At 42.3% G+C, this 25,280-nt stretch overlaps 1 protein-coding gene across 1 annotated transcript in view; it reads right to left on the reverse strand.

Annotated features, from left to right (window-relative positions):
• The window catches only part of LOC133346236 (histone deacetylase 4-like), a 103,105-nt gene that overhangs the window by 2,656 nt on the left and 75,169 nt on the right, over positions 1 to 25,280 (reverse strand). Inside the window, 4 exon segments of the mRNA XM_061557776.1 lie at positions 3,588 to 3,744; positions 5,868 to 5,952; positions 11,814 to 11,947; positions 15,443 to 15,561. Of these exon segments, the coding sequence (XP_061413760.1) occupies positions 3,588 to 3,744; positions 5,868 to 5,952; positions 11,814 to 11,947; positions 15,443 to 15,561 (495 nt within the window).

Below are 25,280 nucleotides of genomic sequence, written 5' to 3' on the forward strand. Positions count from 1 at the left end.
AAGTGTAGATGACACCATGTTTTGCCATATCATGCAGGTATATTTGAGAGATAATGTAAAGCTCATTACATGTATTATTGACATTTAACACACGTATACAAATAACAATTTACGAATACCTACAAATACTTGACGTCTCTTTGTCAATCCACTGCTGGATGAATGACTCCCTCTGCTTTGTCCAATCACGCAAGTTTAATGACCATACTTCATCGTACTGGTCAGTGCAGGTTGGTGAAAAGGCACCAGTTCAGATATCAATCACCGCTGATGTTATCCCTGGCTGGGAATTGCACCACCATAGGTGCAGTGCGTCATCCACTGTCCCACCAATCTCGCAATTAAACTATAGCTACATATTATTAAGATGTCGTTAATATGTCATTATGAAGAGTAATGAAAATAGTAGGGTCCAGATTAATTTACATTGTTAAGCCTTTAAGGAATAATATTATATGAATCCGAAGACTGCACAAATAAAAGATAATTCTGCCATGAGAAACTTGTGGAAATTTACAGTCGGATATATATATGGTAATCTTTCCACATTTGTGGGGGAAAAAATTGTAACTACTCAGTCCCTTTGGAATAATGGAAATATCAACTACGCCGCCCACTTTCTAAATATAAACATGTATTCATGAAGGACTTGGGCTATGTCATTTGAGTTCATGCCGTATATCATTAATGTAATTGGTTCAAGGTAAACCAGCTGTGCTTTTTGCCTTCACTCACGTTACAAAGTGACCGAAAGTGATTTTCGTGATGGGCTTGTTTATTACTATTCAATAACACCCAGGGGAAGGTTTAAAGTTGTTTTTTTGTGTGCCAAAATGTAAACCCAATGTTGGGCCATCCATCTGCCGTCGATATCTTGCTGCCTTAGTCGCTGGAATTAATGTAAAAAAAAATAGATAAACGAATGAGCCCGGTGGATCGCTCGGAGGTCCCCCAAACTATTCGGAGCAAAAAAAAAACGGTCCCCATGGTCAACGAACTTTACTGATGAGCAAGACTGCTCATGTCAACACAATCATAATCGCCATTAGCCGTGATCAAACCACCGCTGGATAAAGGCCTTCCCAAGCTGCCACGATTTCTTACGATCCCATGACGTGATAATCCACCGAACATCTGCACACGCGTTCCATTTCATTGTTCAGTCTCCCAGGAGGATGTCTCTCAGACGAGATACATTCCTTCGCTGCAACTCCGTCATTATCCCGATCGTCGTCCATCACCCACTCCAATGACCTGTCCTGCCCAAGCCCATTTTTTGTATCGATTGAATGTCAATAACCTGCATGTGTACCCTAATCGATAGTGTTCCTCTTTCCGTGTTTCCTGATGTAATACCTAGGATGTATCCAACAAAGTAACATATATATTTAAAAATATATATTTAAAGACCATTTAAAATGTAATTGTTAATAGTTAAATACACCTAGGTACCAGTATTTATAACAAAGAATTTTATAACAAAGAATTCAACTCCTCATCTGCTTTTGTGTTTAGTTTGTTGTCTTTCCCCGGCACCTCCGATTAGCGCAGTTGGATACGTACGGTGCAAAAGTTCAACACACATACAGATCCATTGCTGTTCTGACAGCTTCGGCTGGAGGAGAATGTAAAAAAAGAAAACCCCAACAACTTGAAAAGTCAAAGCAGGGCTGAGAGGATTGAGACCCAAACCCAAAAAACTCAAATAGCCAAAGTGGGGCTGAGTGGAGTGAGGTCGTTGTTTTCCAGCAATTGACCTGTCCCAATCAAGCCTGCTCCTTCCCAGCTGCGAGAACCAGTGAGACCTCTAAGAAAGCAGTGTATGTGCACAAACAAACAAAACTTCCACTCGGGGCGTGTCAAAACACGGCAGTGCACGCCTCCAAACACAGCCACATCTAAATAGTGGCTTCTGTCACAACGGGGTCAGCAGAGGTCCCCGGTCTGTCCTCAAGAGTAAACAAATAAACTCCCGCCACCAGGAACCCCTCCACGCGTCGCTTCGCATCGGCGCGCGTGTCGCGAGTTTCGGCTGGCGTCAACGTGTGGCGCAATTCAACATGCGGTCGGCCTACATCTTTTCAGGACACGCGAGACCAGACGAGAAGGGAATAGATGGCGTACATTGCCATTTGCAAAAAATGAGGGCACGGTGCAAGTAGATTATGTGTAGAATATTATGCGGTTGGGATTTGTGGTCTGTGTTTCATCGGACGTAATGGAGTTGCTTGGCAATTTGAGGGTCAGAGTGAATCGCATGATTAGATCAGGCAAGCGTATTTTTAGATGTTGATCTAATTCACCATCATGCAACTCATCAAAAGACAAATGCGTTAACATTATAAGAAAAAAGAAATACAACGTGAGCTTATATTTTGTTAACTGATCCTCTTGGAAGTTTGAGGATTTGAAAAAAAATCATTCTTGCATAAAAAAAAATACATTCCTAAAAAGGTACAATTCATGTGTATCATCATCAGCCATGATCGATCCACTGCTGGATAAAATGTCATTGCTCCATCTCGCCGGTGGACGTACTTAGAGATGCGTTACATTCTTGGGCTGCAAGCTGTAGATTTTTCCACCAAATTGTTGATATTCATAAAGCACCCAGAGTGCTATCCCACCATCAATGGGCAGGGCACAAGCATGTTTTGGAAAATATAACTTTCTCCAAGTTAAGTTGGGGGCAACAGGAAACTGCCAAAGCATCATACCATCATGGGACAATCCTCAACCGTGGACAGTTGACTAATCAGGTTCCAATTTGTATAAAATACACACACACACCTATGTGCGGAACTCTGCTACAATGGTCTGCAGAAAAATCAATCTGTCCCATGAAGATACGAGTAGACCTGTAGCATTCACTTCCAATGGTGGCCCTTAGTGGTATAAATTGCACATTACAATGCAAGGAGCCAGTTTATCCATATGACTACTTCTTACAAAGTAGCCCTGCTCATTTTATTGACTCCTAAAGGACGATGTCCAAAGGTGATATTGATGATGGTGAGATGAGTCGAACCCTGGTTCAGCTTTCATGCTCACAACTTCATCATTATTACCATCAGCCGTTATCAATTCACTGATTGATGAAAGCTTCAACCGATCGGTGGTGAAGCATGTCTCTAATCCAGCAATGTGGACCCAACGAGGGTTGCAGGATCACATTAATGTTGTGAAACTCCTTTTCCACCTGGGCGTCGAGAAGGAGCTGTACCCTGGCTTGCCAGGAGTAGGCAGTGTAGTGAATGTGGACCTCACCTGTTCCATCTGTATGGGATAGAGGGTTGCCCCCTCGCACGTGAGTTTTTTTTCCGGGTGCACTGCTTTCCTCCCACATATAAACACTCATCGATTGTTGCCGATAACACCTCAATATATAGAGGACTGCAAAGCTTAGGTAATTGTTGGCACGGGCTGACTGCGTGTCTGCCTTCCCCCCACATCTCCATGATTCCCCCTCGGGCCTCTGAATCATTCCCCTTCCTCGAGAGCGAGTGAATACCATGTGCCGTGTTACAAGCCACGATGATAACAACGGTGGCTGTTCAACCCATGTTCAGCTCCGCCACGGCTAGTACCTGGGCTGTGCATGCAAGCTGCGCGCCTGCGCCACGTCCATGGAGAGCGACGCCAGGGCGGTGATGGTCTCCGTCTCCTCCACCTCGTGCTGCTGTGACTCCACCAGGGAGTGGCCAACATTGGAGGCGAAGTGGGCCACTGACTTCCAGTACTTGCCTAATTTAAAACAAAAAAAAACCAAGACAAACGCGCGAGACATACAGATCGTTTTGGGACATTTTGTAACCATGTTGTAATTGGAGTAAGACGTGGAAGAATAGCCGTGGGAAACGCAAAATGCACATAATCATAATAAAAAATTTAATAAATGAATAAAGGAAAAATGACAACAATAATAAATTAAACCGAGATAATCCTCTCTGATTCGCAGTTCGTTTTCCAGGAGGTCCTGGCATGACAGCAGCGATACAACAGTTCCACACAAATGACAGCTAAAATGATCATTCAAAGCAAAATGAAAATGTTATGCATTTTACAAACGTAAAACTCAACCAAAATAAACAATGTCATGTTTATAGACAAGAGCTCCATTGGCTTGGGGTAGTACTTTCCTGCAAAAACACACACATGAGCACGTCAAAAAAATCCCCCTTTTAACCTGGTTATAATATTAAGGCAAGAACTCTTAGCGAGCACCCATCAAGGCTAAAGACGCATGGCAGGGTAGTGGGCCCAAAAAGAAAAGCATGTCTCTTTGGCCAAATAAGCCAGCGGTGACCAACACAACCCAATTTGAACCTAGCATTGGCTCATTGTCTGCGCATTATATTTGGAGGCACGTTGGTGTGTGTCTCCCTGGTGCTGCTGCCGACACACCCATACCGTGCAGTGTACTTGGTTTTTTAATCAAGTTCACCTTGGGGAGGTTACAATGGCAATTACAAAAAAACAGTTGCCTCTGAAATTCTTGGCCAGGAAAAGGAGGATTGGTCAGCGCAGTGCAGTAACAATTACGTCATTGTTGCCCCCACCTTCCCCCATCTTGGCATACACAAAGGTCCCCCGTGGTAGCCTTAAAAGACTTATGGGGCAAGTGCTGTTAGCGAGCACCTATGGAGGCCAGCACAGCACGTGAGGAGGGGTGGATGGACAGTATCATGCCTGGCCGCCTTTGTCTCCCGTGTGATGATGTTTATGCACCACACCAGGTACTCATTTAAGTCTGAGTCAACATAGGGGAGGCCCTGGACTGTTTCAAATATGCATCACTGATGTGGGCCGTGAGCGGGAATCGAACCCGGGATGGCGGGTTCGTAGCGCAACGCGCTAACCGCTACACTACCACTCCCCATTACACTACTCCTACACTACCGTTCCCCATCTCAGCATGAACATACATGCACACATGCGCATACTCCATTGACTTTAGTGAGTGAACAATAAATATATTTTAATTTGTGGAATCACACAGGCAGCTGTGTCATTCACACCAAATTGCTTCTGCTGACGTCTTCAAAGCTGAAAGGGCTTAATAACCGTGGCCCGAACACCCGGCACCCCACCTTGTAAAATAATAAATAATTTTTAATGAAAGGCTTGAAGAATTTTGTTTACAATTTGCAACGTGATCTTCAGAAAGACTAGGGGCAATGAGCAAATGGCAGCCACTCGCTGCTGGAAACCGAAGAACATCTGACCTGACTGCTCCACAGGAAGATTATTCTGAAAGAAGGGGCAATTTCAGGGATGTTATAATGTGGCAGGATCGCAGCACCCCCGGGGTCAACTGACTCTTGTAACCTTTGCCCTATTGCCTTTTCCTTCCTGAAAGAGAAACCCCAAACATGTTTTGCCTTTTATGTGTAAGTTGGTCTATTCTCGCACCGATGGATTAATGATGGTTATAGAGCTCCGTTTTTTGTTGTTATTGTTGTTGTTGATGTTGTTGCTCAAGAGACTTTATAATACAACGATCATTTGTATCACTCGGCAAGTTTGGTCAAATGAGACTAAGCTATTCCAAGGGCACAATATGTGCATTATGAATGTTTTGTATGGTCATACTGGATAATGATAGTGTGGCTAAACCCACTTCTTCCAAGATGACTGGCCATCGTGGAAGAGTAGGCCAAATTAGTATCCACGAGAGAGGAGCTCTCTCTAGAGAGTCCCCTCCAGGACTGCCACTTTGCGTTAGAGTGACACTATGCATAATACGTTGGAATAAAAAATAATCTAGGTGTTTTTTTTATACCATCATCTTCTTACACGGAGTCTAGAGTTCTGTCTTTAGCCTTTGTGATTTTATTGGCAGTTATTTAATGAAAGTTGTCCCTTACTCTGGATGTCGATGACCTTCTCTAGAGAGACCACGGCGTTAGGGTTGGGCTGCTGCTGAAGGATGTCCATGGAGAGAGGCTCCAGCTGAAACACAGAGCGGATCGTTACACGCAACGCAACGAAGAGCAACGGTGACGTCGTCAATCAACTTCGCGCGTTAAAAAAGAGCACTCTTCTTTCTGTCAAATAAACACAAATTCCAACACTCACATGGAAAACGGGCAACTCACTCACCAGTTCAAATATTACAAGTGTACATGTGACTATGAAATATATTTTTTTATTTAAATATTGTAGCCACTCCCTCCTTCCAACACCTCCCCCCCCCCCCACCCAAAAGAAAATAACTCCCTATTTTGGAGTGCGATGGGTATTATACCGACATACAATATCATGTATTTTCATACAGCATCAAAATATAATATCTAAAACATTCCACAAGTTGGATCCCTTATGGCGCTAAAGATCTTTATTAAAAAGGACAAACGTCTTATATTCATGCGGTGCTCTACAAATACAAGTTTTCCCAACAGAACGTAGTCCGCCAGGATACAGAATCATAAAATGGCATAAATGATTACTGTGTCCTAAAAGGCCCTCGCTTTGCTCAACCGGTCCTGGACATGCATGCGTCTGTCACGTGGGATTACTGCTCTGTTTTCCCCTCTGTTTTCTTCCAGACATATAGGAACAGGCCTCCGCCTCCCTAACCCCCCCCCCCCAAGCCCCCCCCCCCCCCACAAAGCCCCCCTCCCCTCAAGCCTCCAACCCCCTCCGCCCAAGCTTTGGTCAATATGATAGCAACCAAGACACGCGCATGCCTCCATCAACGCACAATCGCCGTTTCTAACTCCACGTGCCAAAGCAGGGTGTTTAGAACATAGGCAGCTCAATCAACACTAATGGGCAAGCGTGCAGTCTCCCCTGTGTGTGCTACCATGTCAGCTGACACACCTCAGAAAGAAAATTAGGTAAGACATTCCAAACATTGGGGTAAGGTGGGGGGGGTGAGTTCATGCAGCCTATAAGAGAGTAAGTGATGTGGGCCACTTGAAAAGTACTCTGAATACATACATGAAGTGTGTGCCTGTGTTTGTGAAAATTATGAGCAGCGGTAGTGCAGTGGTTAGTGCACTTCGCTTAGAACCCAGCCAAAAGCAGTGATTGATATTTAAACTGGCTCTGGGCTTCACCTAGGTCGACTCAGCCTTAAATAAGTATCTGCTGCGGTGTGTAAACATCAGCACTGTAGTGTTGGCCACCCACCCCATCGTGTGCCATGCCTGCCTTAATAGATGCTCGCTAACAGCACTTACCCTAATAGCATTACAGGCTATATGGAGGATATTTGTGTAAAAATGTGGACTGTACAATGGAATAAATTAACACAAGCAGAGTCAAAATGGGTCACGTTTTGGGGCAAAACAAGCTGTCAGCATAGAGCTGAGAACGCATGCATTTGCACGCTTTTGTGAGCGTGACGGAAAGCAATTAACGGAACATCAATTACTTCAGAATTTACTTTGCGAGTGCAAATTTGCCATGCGTCCCTCATACGGTCATCCAAATTCCTGTGCATTAAAAAAAAAACCTTGAATATTCCCCAAAGTGTAAAACGAGGACGCAAAACGCGTAACCTGGGTAAAAGTAACAAAAAAATAACCAACCCACGACATGAGAATTCAAATTAAAGTCGCTATCCAATAGGCGTCAGAGGAGACGCCCCCGAGGCAAACTCGGCAGTTCAGGGAAATGAGGGCAGGACCTGGGAACTGTACAAAGAATTCCCGACAGCACAATTGGCAATGTCATTGCAAAAAAAAAAAAATTCCAATGCAAACATTATAAAGGTGGGGGGGGGGGGGGGCGAATATTGTGCAGTTCAGTGCAAACGTGCACTTTTAAGGCGGGCCCCGAAATTTAGTTTGCGTTTTCAATGAAAACGGGGCATCAAACGTGCGTGCGAATTACACTCCCAATTCATATTTTTCACTCTGATCTGAAGGCTGCAAAGAAATAAATCCATCTGCTTCTGTTTTGGAATATGCTGACATATCTTTGAGACAGAAAAAACTGCTATTTGTTTAAAGTGGTCTGTCAGTTTCCATGTGTGCAGACTTTTTGTTTAATTCAATCAACTAAGCGCAGAATTACCTGTACTACTTGAGCAGGTGCAAAAACAGGCGACTGAAATTAATCTAATTTAATTCAGGATTCTGCTGGAACTGTTCCAACATAAACATCCAACATGAAACATGGCATAAGACTAGCGTAGAGTGCACAAAACATGCAAGTATAATGTGCAAGCACCCACGGAACTCTTTGCCACACACGTATGGTTACGAAAAAGTCACTGAATAAGTCAATGATTGAGCAGGTGAAGACGGGCATATTGTTCGACTGTGCATGTGCGCTTGTGTCCCTGAAGGCGTTGATGTGCATGTTGTCCATCGTGTGTTCACTTTCCCAAACGATCTGATAAAGTGGAGAGAATCTGCAGTGGGGGCATGGAGATCATCATTTCCTGACAATCTAGTCTCCCACAAGGCATGCAGACAGTGACACTGAGTTAAATGCTTCCTTCCCCTGTAGGCAAAGTGGTCCTGTGTGAACTGAATGGAGAATGGCTCGCGGCCTTGGGAAACTGAACAAGACCACAACAATGACATCAGCAAGACAATCCATAGCATCTCCTCTGCACAGCCTTTGTGCTCCTCAGCTAAATGGAGACTTAAATAACCACAATCCCAAGTGTTACTACCGTTATGGAGCAAATATATTATCTTCTATGCTTCGTGCAAAAAAATAGTTCAGACACTGATACGCGACATGTTTTTCACTTTTACCACAGACACGTCAATCCACTGCTGGATGAAGGCCTCCTCATGCAATATCGGTCATGGAGGTTGTTGGACCATACTTCACCACACTGGTCAGTATTGGTTTATAAGGGAGGAAAACCCAAAACTGGTTCAGATATCTGTGGCTGATGTTAGCTATGGCCTTGAATCGAACTCAGTGTGCTAACCACTGTCCCACCATTCCACCATGTGATATGTAATTGACTTTGATTATAACTTGTGTTTTTTTTCCGGAATATATTCGCGAAGCATCATTTTATGCACAATGCATTTTTCCCCCTCTTGGATTCTTAATGGCGCTAGAAAGCAGCGTGCTGAGTTGCAAGGAGATTAATCTGGCGAAGACTTCCAGTGGCTACCGGTTTGCACGTGGGCGACAATTGATTACGAAACATATGACATATCAACAACGCATAAGACGGCGTGCATTTTGCCCATTTTGTAGAATTCCCCCGAGACCCGGGTTTTCACTGACATCGTTGGTAACACAATATCTGAGCAGAGGCTCCCACACAACATCATGTGGGGTCGGGGGCTTTTCAAGTTTGCTGCGGCACAGCGATCAGCGCTGCTCCCTCGTAGCCAATTTCCTTGAAATCCTGCGGCTGTTTGTTTATAAAATGTGCAAACATCAGTCATTCAAATATATTCAGCAGAGGCTCGCTTGATCATGTGCAAATACTGTTTGCAAACATTGGCCAGATTGCACATTTTTAGTTTGTGAAACATCCTAAAATGAAGACTACGGGATTAGGCGCATAGGAATGAAGGTACAGCCCTGCAATTGCTTGCTCACACCACTTCTGCCGGAAGGACCTCCACTAGAGGGAGTTCTGGAGAACCCCTCTGTTAAGTATTGTCCTACTCTTACACGCTGTCCAGATGTCTTGGAAAAAGCAATCGAGGTATGTTATGTAATATCAGCTGCTGATCGACAGGTGGAATTCGTTTTCTTTAAATAGCCCTCATTATAACCAATTCCATATATGTGACATTAAACGGCCACCTATATCTTGGGACAGGCTGAAATAAATGACATTTTGCTAAAATGTGCGGCAGTTAATGAACGCTGCGCATTCACCAAAATTGGTAATAGTCGATTGGTGAATGGGAAGTGTGGAACTTAATTTAGACAAGCATTCACTCACACAATAAACACAGCACCAAGTTCCAGATGTGAACCAATGCAGGGGAAAAAAAAGATTGAGTTAAAATAAAATAGCAATATTGAGACGTGCCCCAAAAAGCTAACACTGCACAGCTCTGAAGAAATCAGATGTTATCTCTTCAAATGAGGGTACATTTTCAAAGACAGGCCCTGACTGAGTGTCTTCTTTTAAACATTGTGGTAACAGTGTAAGAAGATAGTAATGTATTGAAGACAGTGCCAATAAAAGCAGGAGAGGACAGTAAGGGTGACCATAAACAAACACCATGAATCCTGGCACATTAACCCCAGAGTTCAACAGGTTCACACATTATTATTATGCACGGCTACGGCCATTGATCAAGTATCTTGTCTTCTTCTGCGCGTGATACATGGAGGTCAGCGGTTACGCAAAAAAGTGCACACGAGTCAATCTCACGGAATTGTCCGAGGATATTTATAGCACGCGTGGCTGCGTGGGCGCGTGGCCACTCGGCTTCTGAGGGTCAGGACTCTGGCTGCGGGGGTTTCCAAGCCCCTCGCAGAGAGGAACAGATTAGCCTTTGTGCGCGGGGACTTGTGGAAATATTTACCAGGAAATGGATAATAACATTGTCCGGAGGTTTTGATTGACGGCCTGTTTATATAGACCCTGCTGGAGTGACACGCTTGCCAGCCTGATTATGGTTAATATGGGACCTTTTTTTTTCCTCGGCATTTTTGGCAAAAGGCTAGTTAGTTATGCATTCATCTTGAAGGCATATGAGTTTGGCCAAAAGTTTAGCAAGATTGCTGTTGCGGGACTTGCTCCAATCACTTACTACTTTCCATATTAGGGTCACCAAGGGCAACATTAACAGCTAATTTAGAGAGCCCCCTTGCAAGGTGCTGTAAAGTGGTCGCTTGCATTTAAATATTACACTATGCAACAAAGAACCGCTTTAATACCAAATAGGTCCCCGATGTCTCATTTGAAGTGCACGCATTCCCATTCGTTCTACACGTTATATATTTTTGTTAAAAGTAATTCAAATCAGAACGGTTTCTTTCTGCATGAGCACGAGTTCACATTTTACACGAAAGCTTCAGTCACTGCGCCTTAGCAGAATTCCCAAATTTGTTTTACAACAGTAATTTAATCAAGGCACTTCATGAAACGTTGACATTAAATGTAATTTGGTTACCCTAATATAGAAAGATTACCATTGGTGTTTATACGCTATATCGTAAACGAGAATCCGGTTTCTGGAATAAGACATTTTGTGAAGCGATAATGAGTATGCGTGTTTTGTAATAAGCTAACACAAGGATAACAAGCCGCCCAGCTACAGTAATATGGGTCTGTCATAGGGGCTGGATCATTGCATTGCATGAACAAAATGGTCCAGCAAAAGCAATTGCAATGCTAGTAGAAGGCAACAGAGGCAGGGAGCGACCAAGACAACGATGGACTACTGGAGTGGAAGAGGTACTCGATTCTTTTTTACTTTAAAAACATTTTTATTTGACCAGGTAAGGCCTACTGAGCTATATAGCTCTTTTTCAGAAGTGACCTGCCCAGAATTGATAGCTCAACGAAGGGGCTTATCGTGTGGAAATGTATCGCAACCAAATACTCTAAAAGCGTGTTTCTAAATGTGTAAGGAAAAACCGGAGGACCTGGAGATAAATCCACGTGACCTCGGGGAGAGAGACACGCAAACTCCAAATTATACAGGCGTCAGGGCCAGGTGCCACCTCATGTGAGGTAGCTAACATCTCTCCACCGTGGCAATTCAATGCAGAGGAATGACAAACATCAGCAATAGTTGGAACATGATGACTGTCGCCAGTAGTGGAGGACTACTACCGGAAGTTTGTGGAGAGTCAGCAGCCTCCGTAAGAGGGGCGTTGGATCGCATCGGTGGTGGCGGCAGTGGCGGCGGTGGCAGCCTCACCTCATTGCCGAGCAGGGCCGAGATGCAGGACTCGGAGCCGTCACAGATAGCCGCCAGGTCATGGCCACCCTCGAGGGCCATTACCACACGACCGCCCGCCAGCCCCATCAGCTGCCGCGTCAAGTGGCCAAAACCTGCACGGAGGCACCGAAGCTGTGAGAAACGGCGAGGCGCAGGGCCGTGTTTAGTAAGAGTGTCCCTTGTTGCTCTGCTCAATTGAGCAATGGGGCAGTTCTCATCTCCACCGGTGGCCTTGAGCCAATGTTGGAAAATCTGCATTCCCATGGCAGAAGCCAGTCTCCGTATGCAATTATACACGACGATTTACATTTATATAGCGTCTAAGTTCAACAGCGTCTCTAGACGTTTCGAATATGTATGTTGAACTTCTTTCGCACCATACGTAGCCAACTGTGCTAGTCGGAGGTGTGTGGAAAGGACAATAAGCTAAACACAAAAAGCTTTAGAGAGTCAAAATAAAATAGCCATATGGACATGAAAACAAATAGGTCTTAGGTATTGACGTGAACAAGGGCATATTAATACTTTGTCTCTCTCAGTGGTACAAATTTTATCAACCAGAAAGGGATGATATTTAACTCGAAACCTTAAAAATGATCAAGATCTTTAACCACAGCACCTGCTCAGCTAGATAATGGAACCAAGGTTATGGCCGACAAATGAGATGTGGTGGTCAGGAGTGGCAGCTGCATTGGCACAACCCTTTAACATCATAACTGGTGCCCGCAGCGCCCACAAACTCACCTCCCCTGGACACCTCAAATCCCTACACACTGCATATTTGTAACTGTTGCATGGATAACAGAACTAAAATTCCATGAGGCAATGTGGATATATGAATGCGTACTATATATATTCAAGTATGCTCATATGAGTAAAGTACTCATACTTGTAAAGTCAAGCACACACTCATTGTCACACTCTGGCAATTTGTGTGTATTAGATATACTGCCTATTTAATCTGTGATGACGATGTTAGCATCAGTTTCTGTATGCATTCGACGCAAAATTGCATCTGTGTTTATATTTTTACCCTTTTTCAAGGCACAATAAAGCCTATTTAGCCTATTATTCCACACTCACCACAATGGATTCGACAACGCAGATAAAATACACACTCGCTCAACCCTGCGTTATCCAGACCACTGACTTGCAGTGGCTATTAAATTCCTCGGGTGACAGATGCCCACCTCCTGCAGTGGCTGCACGCAGGATTGATGTTGTAACTGTGATTAGTTATGTCTGCTATAATGGGGTGGACATGGGTGCCAATTAGGATTGCTTAGGTGAATTCAAGAACAAAATATCCCATTAGATCCCCCCCCCCAACCCTGGCAAAATAATGGTTGTGTGTGTATAGAGGATTGTATTGATAATCGATTGTAATAATTTGTACATGAAAGGCATTTTATTACATTTTGATTATAGTAAATAATAATGCATTTAGAAGTTGTGTGAAAAGGTTGATGTCAAATATATGGCTCTTTATAGAACTAGAGAGGGCAGGAAAAACACACAGCATGTATTTTAAATGTGTTCAGTCATAAAATCCTTCAGAGTGAAATGACAAAATAAATGTATTCAAGCGTGAACTCAGTAATTGGTCTTAGCAGATGTCACACTCTTTGAGAAATATTAACTTATTTGGGTTGGTCGTGTTTCTAGAATTGCAAATGGAAGGATCCCCAAGGTCACATTAGTCAGCAGGCCAAAATTCTAAAGAAAACAGCAGACCACAGTGTTTATGATATAAGATGTGTTAGGTGCATTGGAAAAAAAAACGATGTTTGTCTTGGCGTGACCTTGCGAAAAATAACTTCAATTATAAACAACGAATGTCACTTGTCTCAATGATGATGACAATCCTGTTGATCGTGAAATTAAATTCAATTAAAGTGAGTTTTGTACTCGTTTTAATAGCACTGACTGTTCTTAAACCAAATTATACAATGTTGCTATATAAAGAATTGAGTAGCAGAATTCAGGATTTCAAATATTGAGGTTCCACTGTGGTTGAGTCGGAATCAATTAGTGGTCACTGAGTCAAGCATTTTTTTTTTATTATCAGAAAGTCATGGGAAGATATGTCTCAAGACAAACACACAAACCAGACAAATGGTGAACACAAACACAAGCAGCCACAAACACGAGCCACAGTTATTTCCAGAAACCTCATGTAAAAAATAAAAATAAAAACACGAGGGGGCAATCAGTCCAAAAAAAATTCCCTCCCACACACACCTACAAGCCAATTAAATGATGTAAATAAGATTATTTGGGCGTTTTTTTCATGGAATGTTCATTTACTCTGTCGGGACTTAACATTCAATGTGACATATATATCACCAAAACGTCCTTTGCGCTAAAAAAAAAAAATTGTTATCGGTGTTCTCGTGTTGTCACGTGTTTATTGAAGCTGGAGAATTAAACGCAAATAAAACTGGGTTGAAATTCCAAATAACTCTCGAGAACATAACCAGATAAATGACTGGGGGAATAAATAATATAGTTTTACTGTAAACATTGTTTTTCTGAAAATAATCTAGAAGCCAACACCAAAAAAGGAAGTATTTTTATTTTATTAATGTGCACCGTTATTGAGTTAAATCTAGCTTGCTTGCTTGCTCTTTTAAGTATTTTTAAGTTTTCGGTGTGTACACACATTCCATGGCTGGGGACCTTGGCAGCGATTCGCCAATCCCCAGAAGGTTTCCACTTGAAAAGAGGCCGGCTTCGCAGTGCGTGTGCAGTGAGGAAACGCCGCTACCCCAAACCAGATGCTCCCCACTGTTAGCGAAGGGGGCCCTCAAACAAACTCACACGGGCGCTGTAATCAAACGCAGCCCGAACTCGTGCGCTTGGAACACTTTGAGGAAAGGCTCTGACATGACACCTGATGGGATGGGGGTTTGGGGCGTATGGGCCTGTAAGCATTCGTGGTGGTGGGGAGGGGGAGGGGAGTTGGGGGGGAGGTGAACGTCAAGCGAGTGGGTGGTGTGGTTTTGTGAAGATCTCAAACCACATAGGATTTTTTTTCACCCAACCGCAATTCACGTCAGCTCTCGCAGGTGGATATTAAAGCAGCTCGTCAGTCTATAATCCATTCTCCCTTCATCCTAACGCTGCACATGCATTTAATTTACCCATCCAACGGTACGCACTTTCATCACGGAGTACCGTACACGCTATGCGAAAACAACACAATTCGTCGCGATCGTTGCTGTACGTCCAAAAGATGAAAATGCATTTAATATGCGAGCGTAGCAGCCATTCTCATATGACATAAAATGATTTACTACTTACATTCATACAACTTCATCATCATCATCATCACCACCATCATCTACTTTATATGCTTTATACATTGATGGCATTTCCATATTCATTCCATTGTCTTTGCTCCTCTACAGCTGCAATCCATCTCGGCCCAACGCGAGTTTCTTTTAGTGCACATTATGTACAAAAAGTAGCACACTCTATCACGTAAATTGGTTACAATGGGACAATATGCATAATATTAAAGGAAAACACGTATACATTACTGCGTTGATGTATGGACCGGTAAAGATTCCATAGAAACAATGTGTCTTAAGTGGGAATTGCCTTACACTTTGCTGAAACCTTGTATCCCCCAAGAGGTGGTGGATGCCCCTCTGCCGCATCAAAACCTGACGAGACCAGCACCACGTCTGGGGAGAACTCGTTGGCAATGGGCAGCACCACCGTCCTGGTGAACACAAAAACACACAAAATCAGAAACACATCCGTGCCATGATTTGGGTACAAACACCTGTTGGGATAAGAAAGGGCAGGCGTAAAGGGCTATTGGTGATGGACTTATGATGCATTGCTAAGTTTGGGTATGTTGTTGGTTGTTATATGTCACTAAACAAAAGTGCCTTGCATAAAGGCACTTTTTTAATGGACACTAATGTCATGAATTGTTTAAATAAATAAATAAAGCTCCAAACTTTTTTTGGGATGGCATATATCCAATTTAGTGATCCTAAATGTGTGGTGTAATGTTTTTAGATTTTAGTATTTGTGGTCCGTATTCACGGTGGGCATGTAATATACAGTACAGCATATACAATAAATAGAAAAAATCTTCAGAAATGCCCCCAGTACATTGTATTACAAACAGACGTGGCTTACATGTCATCCTAAATTTGGTGTAATGTATTGCTCTTCTGTTCTCAAATCGATACTTAAACAATAAAACAAAAACATTTATCAGCAACAACAAAAAGCTCAGAATGATGTCCTGCTCAAATAAGCATTGAGGTATTGGTGGGGATTCCTATGGTGTGGATGAGTCTTTCCATGGGACAACCAGTGTATGAACAATACAAAAATGGAGGGAATATCTATTTACATACATCACGCTGGCAATAATGAATGCAAATGATGTAAATTTCCACAACACAGGGTGTGACGCAAACAATCACATTTTTGTTAGCTGCTATAAATTTCCACGTGATAAGCCACTTCGTTGAGCTATCATTTGTGGCCAGGTTGCTTCTGAAAAAGAGTTATATCGCTAATTTCGGAAGAAACTAGGAACAAGTGAAGCAGCAGGAAGTCTACATATCTTTATATATCTGTATATATAATTTGCAAGCGTCCGTTTGTCCGTCACACTCTGGATCTCCCAAACCAGTACGTGTGAAGAGAGAGAGACACGTACAATTGTGTAAAAAGGAGGGGAAAGGGCGAGAGGGATACATGTATGATTTTTCCCCAGTAATTTCTTCCCATTCCACAACGCTGCATGCTGAATATGTACCGCAGTGTATTTAGACCATTTTGCCTTGCTTTTGTAGACTATGATAAGGTGCTCTATTTGATTCTGTGGAAATAAGGACTGGGATTAATCCATCATGGCCCGAGCTTCCGAATCCAAAACCGGATTCCAATATTTATTGCTTTTAAAGAAACAAGAAACTAATTATAACGTGCAATCAAAGATTTAAGTTCTGAAAATGCTACGAACAGTAAGTAGCAATACACAGGAACTTAATTGCATCTGCTTTAACCTTAGGAGTGGGCATTGTATGTCTCAGATACAATGTGCCCCTTATGTTTGAGGGTGGGAATGTAATCAGCATCCTGGGACCTAAAGGGTGTTGCACTCACCACTCTCACACCACAGTAGCTCTCTTAACTTTCACACCGAGATGATGTCACACAATGGTAGCTGTTCTTCATTTTACTGGTGAGCTCAAACAATGATCGTTGTGCGTAAAATACTTGCGCGTGTGGTGATTCATTTGTTTTTTACGTCGAGTGTCGTTGGGATTTGTAATGATCCAGACTTGATCATTACATGGCCCGGCCCAAAAATTCCATTATGAATCATAATCTTCTTGTTTCTTTCGGTAAAGTCACGTAGAAGGGAAGTAATCAAAAATAATAAAAACAAAACATAATAAAACAATTCTCACGACGTTTCGGCTACAACGCAAGCAGCCGTCTTCAGGTGAAGAATGAGACACTACCAAACTAGGAGCTTATATATAAGCTGCATTGGGGGTTGAAGAGCGCCTTAACAAAAAGAATGTGCATGTGAAGAGGGATTTAGCATATTCATGGAAAATGCGTAGGCGTTGGGCGGGGGGGTGTCAAAGTCATATTATGCCCATGCATTATGCAGGATCAGCAGCAACCAAGGGGGGTGCAGGGATTAGCAGTAACAAAGGAAAGGAATGTTAATGATATGTAGCTGCAGTTACTCAACAACCACGTAGAAAACTAAAGTATAAACTACATAAAAAACTAAAGTATAAACTGCATCGCACCATCAGTATACTTACTATACTCTATAATAAGCTGAGTTACTAACAGCAAGTAATACATTACAATTTTACCTCGTAAAAATTCTATAATATGCTTCCATCTAAACCTTATTCTCTTACATCACACGAGCATATACCGTACTATATACTGCCATAGATAAACCCAACATTAAATTATATACTGTATTGCTGTAAACCAACCTATATCTTATACATTTAATATCACACTATGTATTATTCTACACACCCTAATGTGTATCGAAATGGTTTATTACGTCCTTCCAATGATTGCTGAGCCAGAATCCATCTTCTCGGTTAAAGTTGTCTCTGTGTTTGTATATGTGGATCGCCTCATGAACGAATCTCTCATGATAGCCAGATGGCTTGCAGAGAACCTCTGTCTTGGAGAAGTCAATATCATGTGAGCCCACTGAGTTGTAACAGTGATCTGCCACGGCTGAGGTGTTAGTCCTACCGTGTTTCAGGTCAGCTTTATGTTCACGGATGCGGTCCGAGACATGTCGTTTGGTTTCCCCAATGTAACTGCTACCACAGAGGCAACTTAGTTTGTAGACGCCAGGGTACTGTATGTCTGGAACCACATACAGTACCCTGGCGTCTACAAACTAAGTTGCCTCTGTGGTAGCAGTTACATTGGGGAAACCAAACGACATGTCTCGGACCGCATCCGTGAACATAAAGCTGACCTGAAACACGGTAGGACTAACACCTCAGCCGTGGCAGATCACTGTTACAACTCAGTGGGCTCACATGATATTGACTTCTCCAAGACAGAGGTTCTCTGCAAGCCATCTGGCTATCATGAGAGATTCGTTCATGAGGCGATCCACATATACAAACACAGAGACAACTTTAACCGAGAAGATGGATTCTGGCTCAGCAATCATTGGAAGGACGTAATAAACCATTTCGATACACATTAGGGTGTGTAGAATAATACATAGTGTGATATTAAATGTATAAGATATAGGTTGGTTTACAGCAATACAGTATATAATTTAATGTTGGGTTTATCTATGGCAGTATATAGTACGGTATATGCTCGTGTGATGTAAGAGAATAAGGTTTAGATGGAAGCATATTATAGAATTTTTACGAGGTAAAATTGTAATGTATTACTTGCTGTTAGTAACTCAGCTTATTATAGAGTATAGTAAGTATACTGATGGTGCGATGCAGTTTATACTTTAGTTTTTTATGTAGTTTATACTTTAGTTTTCTACGTGGTTGTTGAGTAACTGCAGCTACATATCATTAACATTCCTTTCCTTTGTTACTGCTAATCCCTGCACCCCCCTTGGTTGCTGCTGATCCTGCATAATGCATGGGCATAATATGACTTTGACACCCCCCCGCCCAACGCCTACGCATTTTCCATGAATATGCTAAATCCCTCTTCACATGCACATTCTTTTTGTTAAGGCGCTCTTCAACCCCCAATGCAGCTTATATATAAGCTCCTAGTTTGGTAGTGTCTCATTCTTCACCTGAAGACGGCTGCTTGCGTTGTAGCCGAAACGTCGTGAGAATTGTTTTATTATGTTTTGTTTTTATTATTTTTGATTACTTCCCTTCTACGTGACTTTACCGAAAGAAACAAGAAGATGAATCCCTGCAGTCACGAAAGCTTTAAATCGAAAAATGAATCATAATATTGGCTGCAAAGAGCTACGTGTAAATTCATGGTAACCTTTATTAACTCACGCATTTATTTATTTTTCATTCACACGGTGCAAACTGTTTTGTCTCTCACACCATGGCAACTTTGATCATAATTAGCCATGATCTATTCACTGCTGGGCGAAGGCCTCCCCAAGCCATCGCCACAATGATACAATCCATCTCGCTGCCGGTACATGAGCTGATCTCATTGTTCCCACCCTATACGAGGACATCTACTTGGGCCCATTCTCTTCGTTGGTTGTCACTCTGCCCTTAGCTTTGATCGCCAGCTGTCACGGCCGTCTAGCGACACGGCCTGTCCAAGCCCGCTGTTGATGCATTTACCCAAGCTTTCACAAACCAAAGCATGAATCCAAAATAAAATGCATTTTTTGGATAATTTAGTGATTTTTGTTAATGCATTATGTCCGACAAAATATATTCTGGTGCATCTGAATTCTGAAATACATTGTACACTATTTTATGGTATTATAGTGCATTATAGATACATAATACACCACATAATACAATTTATAGAGCACTTAAATAACATTAAACAAGATCTTATTCCTGCGTATGGCAACATGTTTAGGAGCTAACTGCCAATGTCTAGGTCTGCAAGCCACGAGGGTGCTTCAGGAGAGACTAAATGTAGTTTTGCCACTCCTCAATTAAAGAAGTGCAGGCTACAGTGGTTTGCTATTTGGTCCATAGTTTGGATTGCATGTGTGTATGCATGTTAAGCTTCTTTCGCACTGTACGTAGCCAACTGCGCTAATCAGAGGTGCGGGGGAAAAATAACCAACGTCACACCAAGGCTTGTACATTAAACACAACGTAAGCTTCGATTTAAAGGTTTCGTGACTGCAGCGATTCATCTTCTTGGTTCTTTCGGTAAAGTCACGTGACTTTACCGAAAGAACCAAGAAGAACAATGCAAGCTAATCTCGTGTGTTCCAATACGTACTATATACGACATAACGTGATTCCTTGAGCATTTAAAATGCATTATCCACTACATCCGCTGTTCCAGTAGATTTGCAAATATAGTACGCAATACAAAATGCTATTCTAGTATATTTCAAATATATTTTTGACAACGTAAGCTATTCCAGTGCATTTCAAAAGTGTATTAAATGCTTTGATGTGGCTGGAAGTACTGCCTGCCATGCGTTCACACGTGCACACTGTGCTGCCAACAGGCACCGACTGCATATTTTCAGTTTCTGATTCAACACACAGACTTGGATTTGTTCAAACTCGAAAAAACGTGCCAAAATGTCGAATCGAAATTTTGTATCCATATTTATATGTGCCCCAATTCCTAGTGGAAAGTGACGTAGTCAGCTGAATGCATACAAACCATAGCCTTCATAAAAATATACAGAAATCATGAAAAACATTTATTTATAAAGACAGAACAGATGCATTGAGCTTTAACAAATTAGAAGAGAAGTCAGGAAAGACGATACATTCCAACTAAGGCTAGGCAGAGTGACACTAGAATATATTTCTGTAAATTACATTAGAGCAATATAAACACGAGTAAAACAAATGCAAAGTGCAACAAGTTAATTGAACAAAAATGTAAAACACAAGTTGGAGGGATAGTACTTAGATCAGAAACGTGAACTCTAAAAAAGAACACAAATGCGCATGCATGGAATTACACAGTGATACAGAAAGATGAACACATAGATTGTGGGTATAAAAAACGCAGATTATATACATCCACAGTGACTGTTCAGGAAAGCAAGTCCACACATTGTTAGAAGGGAAGATGACTGATGGACGAGACTGGTTATGGAATGGCAGCCAAAGGAAATAACATGCCCAAGAAAACAACCACCACCACCGAGATGGAACGATAAGATCAGCTCATGCGCAGGAGCTAGATGGGTGACGCACTGTGGGACCACGAGGGATGGTGGCGACATGGGGAGGTCCTTCATCCAGTGGATAGATAATGTCTGATGGTGATAGTGATGATGATGATGATACACAGTAAAGCTGTTTATTCAGATCAATTTAAAATATCACGTACTAACAAACCTTTTTGGGAAAAACGATATACTACAGAGTACCGTACACATGTGTTTTTAAAAAATAATTATGAAATGTGCAGACTAACACATATCAAGTTATTCTTGAATACAGTAACTCCTAAACATTGACCCACTTATTCCATCACATGATTACAAACATACGACATAGAAAATAAACTGTCACTTGTCATCTCCCTCACATGTGTTTGCTGTACCCCTCTTCTCATATATTCGTATATTTCATATGTATATGCTGTATTAGCAGCTGTGAGATGGATAAAGGCATGCGGGGAATGGAAGTTGTTTTAAAGTTGGAAGCTTTTTTGTCTGTCTTGACCACAGTACTGGCAGAACTCTTAAAACCGCAGGCTCTGACCTCAGATAATGTCAGCATTTGGTCTCCTGAGTCTAAAAAACATCCCCCTACCACAACAGCCCCAGGCAGGCTTATTGCCACCGGAATAAAAAAAACAACTCTTTAATATTTTTATTATTTCTGTTACTATTATTTGCCATAATTATTTATTTTAACATTGTTTCTGGTATAAACTAAGATTAATTGCAATTAGAGCACTCAAAATAATATACATTTCTATTTAACCGCTACCGGTACCAGTCTATTTTTAAGTTAAAAGTCACGCAGACAAGTCATATGTGATAATCATCTGAAAATGTTCTTAATGTGAGTTTGATTGAGATAATTGTGGATTCCCAAACCCCGATGCCCTCCGGCTCTCATTAAAGAGAATTCAAAAGTAAAATTGCCGAAAACTTCCAGACAAATTAATGAACCGAAATTTCCCAGTGAGAAGCGAACATCTCATCATGTGACAATGTGGAAAGTGGTTCTCTAGGACCACTTGCCAGCAGTAAACATTGAATTATTAAAGTAATATGGCAAAATGTTAAGTGTCACTTTTATACAATTCATATTGCTCACTGGTCGTGAGAATGGTGAACTGCATGCGACATTACGAGCAGGAAGCCATACAACTCCTGGATTTTAAACTATTTCTTGCTCCATAATGACATCTATTTAATAACATGACCGTGTCGATTCAGTTTGTGTAAACCTCATTAATTTGAACTGACTGGATTTTTTGTCAACACGACTGTACTTATATTCTCAAAACGACTTGGCATATATATTTTTCAAAGAATGCAAGGTATAACACGAAGGCTTTCGCGACTAATATTATTCATAATAAAGGTTTTTGCGTCAGATCACGTAAGTATAAATGTGTCGTAACCCTCCACCACCCGACACAGTAAGGTTTGTCACGTAAACAAAAAGTGCCAATTAGTTACTACTTCAGCCCACCGGAGTGTTGGAGAGTGAATCCACAACATTTACAATTTACTGGCTCTGTCGGGTGGTGGAGGGTTACGACACATTCATACTTACCCGATCTAACCTAAAAACCTTTATTACGAATAATACAAGGTATATTTTGCGTCATATTAATATTTTGGAGGAATAAAAATCTTCCCTGCTTTTCATCGAATTATTTTGAGCAAGCTTCTCTTTTAAAATTCAAAAATATAATTAATGTAGGCTTGCGGTGGCCAATTTCATGAGCGCGTAGCTTTTTGTTTCCCAACGAAATCGTAATAACGGTTCTAAAGCATTTCATCTTGCAACTGTGAAGCATTTTTGTTTTCTCTTATCGATGAAGCCAGACACGGGGGCCGAGCATTTACAACATTTCAGATGCAAAACTAAATTCGGCGCATGCCCAGAGCGAGCGCGGCCGCTTTATACGCATCGCTGTGCACCACTGTACAGCATCAAGAACGCACATAAAGCATTCCCGCGCACGGCGAGATGAACGATGGGGGCGAGGCGGAGCGATGGCAAACCTGGCACATTAAAACCCCAGGCGGCCCCGGCGCATTCGGGCCCAGCGAGGCTACACTGATCAGAGACGGGGGGGTCGCACATCAAACGGGGAGCGCATTGCCTCCACACAGCCGTGATGCAGGCCCTGCGACCGCCTGCTTCCAATTACCTCGCTCAACCCGGCGCACGCGCGCCCGAGCGAGCGAGCGAGCGAGCCCGCGTGTGCCGCCACTTCCAAAGCCCCCTCGCAGGAAAGCACTCAGGGCCCTCTTGGCTTTCATTACGGCCAATTACCTTATCTTTTTTTTTCATCTCCACAGTATCCCCAGCAGAGCTCCAAGTTGGTTTGCTTGCTCCACGGCTAAGCGCTGCTCTTTTGCCCGAGGCCTCGGTGCAGAAAATGCCCCCTCCCCTCCCCAAACTGCATGCCCTGATATTCCACATTATTCTTGCCCCCATTCCTTCCCCCACAAACTGGCTTAGTTGTTTTTGTTTGCCTTGATCTAAAATAGAACCCTTTGTACCGCAATGTGGGTGTATTACGCAGGAAGAGCATAGAGGGAAATCATCCGGTTTAATCAAGCACTGAAGCAGACAGAAAATGTGTCACTGTGTTAATGTGACAAGTGTTGCCTTGCGCGAATGTTTATTTTCGATCGGTCTAAACGCCACTGAGGAGATGATTGCCAATATTACACACGTGCTTTAAATATTATACTTGTATGTGACCAAATGTTGTTGAGGTAAGATCAGTGATAAAATCAACAGAATGATCGATGTAAGTCACACAAATAGTGAAAAAACGTCGAGCAATGATTCAGAATACATCTAAAGAACTCAACTTTTGTAAAGGGACTTCAGTTTGGTCCACTGAGTATCTGTAATTGGCTACAGTTGTTTGCCTGTACACAGGCAACATTCAAAACCTTTTCAAAAAGTAGAACAAAAATGTTGCACAAAAATAATGGTAGGCTTACTTTATAAAATAATGAGTGCTTTCACATTTGGGGTCAGGTTAAATGAAAGGCAATCACAGTGAGTCTCTGTGTAAATTAATATCTTGTTTTCAAAATTACTTAAATGCCCTGAAGCAAATATGCTACGTAAAAATGACATTATATTCCTCTATTAATTGTTCATAGACAAATACTTTCTATTTACAGTATTTAGACTTTAAGAGCAAGGTCTACTCATGACTACTTATTAAAAACACGGGGGCAGCATATGTGAGCAGCGCCATGTTCTACCGTATACACGTTGGCAACAGGTAGTAAATTACTCCTGAGTAAACCTAGGGGAGGCCCAGGACAGGTTAAGATACCACTTGCTAATCAATGTGCATGTGGAAACAAAATTAGACCTGATTCACATGGATCGTAGCAGAGTGTGCTCAACACTAAACTTTCTTGTAGTAGTTACACACACACACAACTTCGCTAATCACCCGTGTGTGTGTGTGAGTTTATGATGGGCAGGAGAATACAGGGGGAGCGGTAGTGTAGTGGTTAGTGTGCTGCACTACAAACCCGGCGATCTGAGTTCGATTCCCGCTCATGGCTACCAACACCAGCGACGATTATCTGAACAGGTCCTGGACCTCCCCTAGGTCGACTCATCCTCAAATGAGTACCCGGTGCAGTGTGTAAAAACATCGTCACTGGGGAGACAAAAGCAGCTGGGCGTCGTGTTGGCCACCCAGCCCCTCGTGAGCTTGTGCCAACCTTATAGGTGCTCACTAACAGCACTTGCCCAACGGTCTGTTGAGGCTATACAGGGGATTGTTGTATTTATGATGAGCAGCAGAATAAGGGGGGTGGGTGGGGGTGGGAGAGGATGGCTGTAAAAAATATTTTGGACCCCCCCACCTCCTCTTTCAGTATATAACTTCTCGTGAGATGACAGAAGTGACATGGACAAGAGATATTATATGGATCTTTCGGTAAAGTCACTGTAGATAGGTTTAAAGAAAATAACAAAAAACTACGAAGAGATAGAGATGTGTGTGAGATGAGAGAAATGTAGGCACAGAAACGCAATGGTCATCAGGCACACATTCTCTGAAACATGCACAGTTAAAGCACAC

This window comes from Lethenteron reissneri, chromosome 23, assembly GCF_015708825.2.
Source record: "Lethenteron reissneri isolate LAM-NWPU_2019-01 chromosome 23, ASM1570882v1, whole genome shotgun sequence".
Classification (NCBI taxonomy): domain Eukaryota; kingdom Metazoa; phylum Chordata; class Hyperoartia; order Petromyzontiformes; family Petromyzontidae; genus Lethenteron; species Lethenteron reissneri.